At 49.1% G+C, this 7,327-nt stretch overlaps 1 protein-coding gene across 1 annotated transcript; it reads left to right on the forward strand.

Annotated features, from left to right (window-relative positions):
• The first annotated feature begins 958 nt into the window (after positions 1-958).
• On the forward strand, positions 959-1,891 carry LOC131571877 (olfactory receptor 14A16-like). Its single transcript, XM_058824632.1, has one exon. It carries the CDS (start codon positions 959-961, stop codon positions 1,889-1,891), a length of 933 nt encoding a protein of 310 aa, XP_058680615.1.
• The last annotated feature ends 5,436 nt before the right edge of the window (positions 1,892-7,327 follow it).

Below are 7,327 nucleotides of genomic sequence, written 5' to 3' on the forward strand. Positions count from 1 at the left end.
TGAGAAGTGCCTGGGTCAGAATCACTGCCAGCCGTTGGCACAGGAACCTCTGGCTGCAGGAGAAAACAGCTGCAGCTCCTGGAGCCATCTCCTAAAGCTGGAACATTCTAATGCCTACAGACTCTGTGAGTACATTCTCTGATTGTCTCTTGTGCAGAGCAGCCAGGGGTGCCCAGGGCTGTCCTGCAGAGCAGGGTCCTGCAGCCCAGGGCGCTGTGCTGGGGCAGGGACTCTGCTGCCTGCCAGGGACAGCTCTCAGCCAGCCCTGGCAGCTGCTCCCAGCGCTGGGGAACAAGGTCTGGGTGGGAGGAGACAGCTGGTCAGGCTTGGAAGTGTTCTCCTTGTGTGGGAAGGATGCTGCATTGTTCAGGACTGCTCCCAGCATGGCATTTAATGCCAGAACAAATAGATTATACAGGGAGCACAGCATGGCAGGGGCTGCATGAAAGGGAATTTCCTGCTTTTTGAATGTACTGGTTTGGGTTGCCTGGATAGGAAAGTGCACATAGATATTCATCTCTCAGTTCAGGTTGAGAAAACAAAAAACCCAAAACTCCCAAAATTCTCTCAGATGTTAATAAACCAGGCAGTGACAGAAATCTTTGCAGGGCCCCTAAGAGGCAGCATTAGTCTTGCTTTCCCAGTGTCCTCAGGGTTCCTGTGATGTTCCCATCAGAGCCTGCAGAGCCAGAGCTGCCCCTGGGCAGTGCCAGAGCTGGGAGGGGTCTGCAGGGCAGAGCTGAGCCCCCAGGGCTGGGCTGGGCTCTGGCAGCTCTGGCAGGGCCCAGCCCTGGGCACAGGGAAGCAGCTGCTGGCAGGGACAGCTCCAGGCAGCAGAGCCCTGGGCCGGCAGTGGGGGGAAAGTTCCCCCAGGCTGTGCTGGGATATTTAAAGTCCTCTCCAAACCCAACTATTCCATCATTACTTTGTTACAGATTCCCATGCCAAGGCACAGCAAATGTCCAACAGCAGGTCCATCAGGCACTTCCTCCTGCTGGCATTGGCAGACACGCAGCAGCTGCAGCTCCTGCACTTCTGCCTCTTGCTGGGCATCTCCCTGGCTGCCCTCCTGGCCAACGGCCTCATCATCAGCACTGTAGCCTGCGGCCACCACCTGCACACGCCCATGTTCTTCTTCCTGCTCAACCCGGCCCTCAGCGACCTGGGCTCCATCTGCACCACTGTCCCCAAATCCATGCACAATTCCCTCTGGGACACCAGGGACATCTCCTACACTGGATGTGCTGCCCAAGTCTTTCTGATTTTCTTCTTCCTCTCAGCAGAGTTTTCTCTCCTGACCATCATGTGCTACGACCGCTACGTGTCCATCTGCAAACCCCTGCACTACGGGACCCTCCTGGGCAGCAGAGCTTGTGCCCACATGGCAGCAGCTGCCTGGGCCAGTGCCTTTCTCAATGCTCTGCTGCACACAGCCAATACATTTTCCCTGCCCCTGTGCCATGGCAATGCCTTGGGCCAGTTCTTCTGTGAAATCCCCCAGATCCTCACACTCTCCTGCTCCAAATCCTATCTCAGAGAATTTGGGCTCCTTGTGTTTTCCATCTGTTTAGCATTGTGTTGTTTTGTGTTCATTGTTTTCTCTTATGTGCAGATCTTCAGGGCTGTGCTGAGGATCCCCTCTGAGCAGGGACGGCACAAAGCCTTTTCCACCTGCCTCCCTCACCTGGCCGTGCTCTCCCTGTTCCTCAGCACTGGTACATTTTATTATCTTAAGCCCCCCTCCATGTCCTCCCCATCCCTGGATCTGGCCCTGTCAGGTCTGTACTCGGTGGTGCCTCCAGTGCTGAACCCCCTCATCTACAGCCTGAGGAACCAGGAGCTCAAGGCTGCAGTGTGGAGACTGATGACTGGATGGTTTCAGAAGCATTAAACTGCTGGCCAGTTTCTGCAAGTCACATGTAATAAAAGTCATCTTTGATACTTCTTGATGGTTTCATTTTCGTGGTTCTTTATCTATTTATTTTACTTTTTAAATCTTTCCACTAATAAATATAATTATTTGTGCCTTTTTCATTTTGTTTCTCTCCACCTTCCCTGTGGCCCCAGACTGTCCAATAAGGGACTGCACTCTTTGTTGCTTTAAAGAAACTAAAGGATCTCCCAGCAGAGTTTTCTGCATAGATGCCCTTTTGTTGTCTCCTCTGGAGCTGCAGCACCAATGTCTGTGTGCCGAGCTGTGGGCTGATCAGTGCTGGCACAGCAGCTGTGCCCAGCAGCAGCAGCAGCAGCACTTGGTGTTGCCAGTGCTGTTGCCGTGGCCCTGCCCTGCTGCCCTGGTGGCCCTGGGCTCTGCATGGGCCCTGGGGCCGACGGGAAGGAGCAGCAGAGCAGGGGCTGATCCATCCCCACTGCACTGCACAGCCCAGGGCAGTGTCCCAGAGCGTTCTGATGTAGCTGCCAACAACATCCCCCCTCTGCAGCCCTGGCCTCTCCCCCAGCTCACACAGGTGCCCCATCCTTGCAGGCACAGACATGGCAGCACTGGCTCAGCAGCCCCTGTTTGCATTGCACACAGCAGGGGGAGCACCCCATGCTGTTGGTGTGGGGACATGAACCTGAGGGAGCACAAATGCCATCAGACCCTGGGGCCAGCAAGGGCTGGGGGACAGCAGGGAAACCACTCAGCTTTGTCCTGGCCACTGCAGTCAGCCAGAAAGTTTGTTCCCATCAGCTGGGAGTTTCCTGTGCCACTGCAGATGCTGTTGCTCAGAGCCAGAGCTGCCTGGCTGTATCCTGGGGTGACGTTATGATGCTTGTATCCCCATTCATCTGTTCTGTGCCTTTAAGCCCGGCTCTGAAGAGTGGAAGTTTTGTTTGGGTTTCCCTTATCAGGGACACAGAGATTAGCAGTACATGGGGCTGTTTTTCACTTCTTGCTTTCAGCTTACTGCTTTGCTTGCTCTCTTTTCTGCTCTCGCTTCTGCTCTGCTTTGGCCTCTGCTTATTAGCTAGTTTAGCTAAACAGTCCAAATTCCTTCCTGGACTGTTTCTCCTCTCCTGTTTCTGTGACCATCTCGAACCTGCTCTGGACTGGGGCCTGGGAACACAGAGGGTTTGCACCGTGTGGCTGCAGCAGCTGCCCAAGCGCCGGAGGGACTGAGAACAGAGCAACCACCCCCAAAAGAGACTTTCTGATTTTGTCATCTTTCTCAGAGCGGTGTCATTGGGTATTGTTCATTTTGTGTGCTGCGGGGTGCTGTGCCTGAAATAAACAGGTTCTTTCCACCTCTCTCCAAGGAATTTTTTCCCAAACCGGTTTGGGGGAGGGACCGTGTGGGTTTTGCTTTCTGGAGGGGCCCCCTTTAGAGATTCTTTAACAAATTTGCCCTAAACCAGGACAGTCCCCAAGGTCCCAAACATCCCCAGTGTCCCCAATGTCCCCAAGGTCCCCAAGGTCCCCAGTGCCCCCAACATCTCCAATGTCCCCAAGGTCCCCATCACCCCAACATCTCCAATGTCCCCAGTGTCCCATCACCCCAACATCTCCAGGGTCCCCAATGTCCCCAATGTCCAACCATCTCCAAGGTCCCCCAGGTTTTCCAATGTCCCCAAGGTCCCAATCACACCAACATCTCCAATGTCCCCAGTGTCCCATCACCCCAACATCTCCAAGGTCCCCACTGTCCCCAACGGCCCCAACACCCTTCATATTCACAAGGTCCCCAAGGTCTCCAAGGTCCCAAACATCTCCAGTGTGCCCAAGGTCCCCATCATCCCAATGTCCCCAGGGTCCTCAAGGTCCCCATTGCTCCAACATCCCCAATGTCCCCAGTGTCCTCCATACTCCCAAGGTCCCCAAGGTCCCCTGTCGCAGACATTTCTCCACAGAAATCCTTTCTTTCAGATTTCTGCATCTTCGGGAGGCCAGAGGCCCCTGAAGAGAAGGTAAACAATTATTATCAGATGCTGTGGAATGCAACAGGAACACCTTGATTGGCTCATTTCCTATGTTTATAATTAAGGGCCAATCACCAGTGCAAGCCAGGGGACTGAGTCCTTGAACACAACTTTGTTGTAGATTCTTTCTTTCTATTCTTAGCTAGCCTAGCTGCTCTGCAAACCTCTCTCTATATTCTATTAGTATAGTCATAATGTATTATAGATATTATCTTAATAAATCAAGCCTTCTGATCAAGATACAAGATTCACCGTCTCTCTATCACCAGCTGCGACCCACACAGGCACGGTAATAGTCCCCAACATCTCCAGTGTCCCTGAGGCCCCATCACCCCATCATCTCCAGTGTCCCCAAGGTCTCCAATGTCCTCAGTATCCCCAAGGTCCCATCACCCCAATATCTCCAGTGTCCCAAACGTTCTCCAATGTCCCCAAGGTCCCCAAGGCCCCATCACCCCAGTGCACCTGATGTCCCCAGTGCTCCCAATGTCCCCAAGGTCCCAAAGGTCTCCAACATCTACGATGTCCCCAAGGTCCCCAAGGTCCCCATTGCCCCAACATCTCCCATGTCCCCAGTGTTTTCTCCAATGTCTCCAATGTCCAATCACCCCAACATCTCCAGTGTGCCCAAGGTCCCCATCATCCCAATATCCCCAATGTCCCCAGTGTCCCCATCACCCCAACATCTCCAATGTCCCCATCTCAAATGTCCTCAAGGTCCCAAAGGTCCCCAACATCTCCAATGTGCCCAACAACCTCCATATTCACAAACTCTCCAATGTCCTCAAGATTCCAAAGGTCTCCAACATCTCCAACATCTCCAAGGTCCCCAGTGTCCCCAAGGTCCCCAAGGTCCCCAAGATCCCCATCACCCCAACATCTCCAACATCTCCAATGTCCCCAAGGTCTCCAAGGTCTCCTCACTCGTGTCCCCTCTCCCCCAGGCTTGTCCCTGGTGTCCTGTCACCCCGTCCTGGCGGGTGATGCGCTGCTCCTGGTGGTGGCCCAGCTGCGCCGGGTGTTCCTGTGAGGCGCCGGTGGCTTCGCGCCACACGTGGACATCCCGCACAGGGACATCCCACACAGGGACATCCCACACAGGGACATCCTGCACAGGGACATCCTGCACAGGGACATGTGGTTATGAGGGTCCATAAGGGTTATGGGGTCATGTGGTTATGGGGGTCCATCAAGATCATGGGAGTAACCAGGGTCATGTTGTTATGGGGTTCCATCAGGTCCATCAAGGTCATGGTGGGTCAGCAGGATCATGGGGTTATGGAGTTCCATCAGGGTTATGGGGTTATGGGGGTCCATCAGGGTCATGGGGGTCCATCAGGGTCATGAGGGTCCATCAAGGTCATGGTGGGTCAGCAGGATCATGGGGTTATGGAATTCCATCAGGGTCATGGGGTTATGGGGATCCATCAAGGTTATGTGGTTATGGGGGTCAATCAGGGTCATGGGGGTCCATCAAGGTCCTCGGGGTCCATCAAGGTCATGGGGTTATGGAGGTCCATCAAGGCCATGTGGTTATGGGGGTCCATCAGGGTGATGTGGTTATGGAGGTCCATCAAGGTTATGGGGTTATGGAGGTCCATCATGGTCATGTGGTTAGGGGTTCTGTCGTAGGAAGGAGACCAGGACACCAGATGGTTCATCACAGGTCCAGTTTATTGAAGAAAGCATCAAACACTTATAGAGCAAATAATAAGCTTATTAATATTCTGTAAGCCAAGCAATCTTTTGGTTAAACTATACCATTAACTCTTCCTCATTCCTTAGGGGTTACATCTCTCTTTTCTCATGTCTCTTTCACTATTTGTTATCCTACTACAGCTAGGCCCAAGGACATGCTATCTCACAGGTGCAGGACTTTGAATTAGCCACGGCTTTGTACTTTTCCAATCTCCAGTCTCCTAAATTTCCCAACACTTCCCCTGTTTTTATGTTTTATGAAAAGCAAAATTCTATGGGCTAACTGTGTCACACTCTTTGCAACACAAAAATAGGCAATTCTAACGACTAAACAGTATTTCAAACAGTATTCTCCGCTAGCAAGGTTTCTCTCTTACAAGGGATCTAAGCCAGGGAAACAAACCAAAAAGGCTGTCACTTTTTATAGGATATGCTATACAAAAGATACAAAAAGAATTCTATCTGCTACAAGGCTCAAACGAAACTCAGGTGTGCTAATACAACTTACAAAAATAAGCTAAAGGAGTAACATGTGCGCAGGTTTCACCCGTGTCAACTGTCTGGTCAGTTTGCTTTCTATTCTCAAACAGCAGATATACTTCAAACAGGAATGACTCTACTCACAAATGCTTCTGATTGTCCTTTTTTAACTGGAGTTTCTCTGATGTTCACAACAACACTTCACACAGAAGTGATAAAAATAAACGCCTATCATAAAAGGATAAATCTATCTAACATCACTTAAACTTAATAGTACCTAGACTTAAAATACTTAAACTTAAAATATTTAAACTTAATAGAACTTAACATTACTTAAACTTATATTTACTTAAACTTAACAGATTTTTATATCAACAGAACTTACATGTAAAATCACTTAAATCTAACAAAACTTTAACAAAACTTAACTGACTTTAAATTCTACATAACTTAAACCTAATATAATTTAAACAGAATCTAGCTTTATTTAAAATTAATAACACTTAAACTTAACAGGAGATAAACTTAACAACACTAAACCTTAACAGTATTTAACATTTAATGGCACTTAATACATAATTTAATTTAAACTACTTAGCAACGGATAATACTTACTATAGAAATAAAATACAGCATTTACTATAACTTACTTACAGGCCTGATTCTAAAACACAAAACTAAAACAAGTTTCTTCACGTATTTGCTGCAGCATTTTTATACTTGAATGAACTTAAACATAAGAAGTTTGTTCAAGGTATACCTGTGGAAAAATTCTTTTAAATTCAGTGCTTGCTTTTACTTTTATCACATCTAAACAAAGCTTAAAAAATACAAAAAACACACTCATTACATCTTACTTCTACAACCACTTTAACACATTTTTAACATTTTTAAATTTTTTCAAAATATAATTCCAGAGTTTAATGTTCTACTGACTGAGTTAGTTGGGCTTCTGATACTTAAAGTCTCTTTCACAGTCTCTGCTAGGAAAAACAAAAAGTCCTTTTGACTTAAGTGAAAAACGTCTTGACTGTAATGGTCCTCGGTGTCCTTTGTTTATTATCACTGGCTTCTTAATTGCAGTAGAAATCTTTCTTTTGTTGACAAGAGTCACATTTATTAAGCTGTTAGGTCTCACACTGAAGCTTTTGCCGGCTGCGGGGCGGAGGGAGAGCGCTCCCGATGGAAGAAGCACTCCGGTCCCGTGGCACTTGTGTCAGAGGGGGCAAAA

The sequence above is a fragment of the Ammospiza caudacuta genome, unplaced genomic scaffold, assembly GCF_027887145.1.
Source record: "Ammospiza caudacuta isolate bAmmCau1 unplaced genomic scaffold, bAmmCau1.pri scaffold_39, whole genome shotgun sequence".
NCBI lineage: Eukaryota > Metazoa > Chordata > Aves > Passeriformes > Passerellidae > Ammospiza > Ammospiza caudacuta.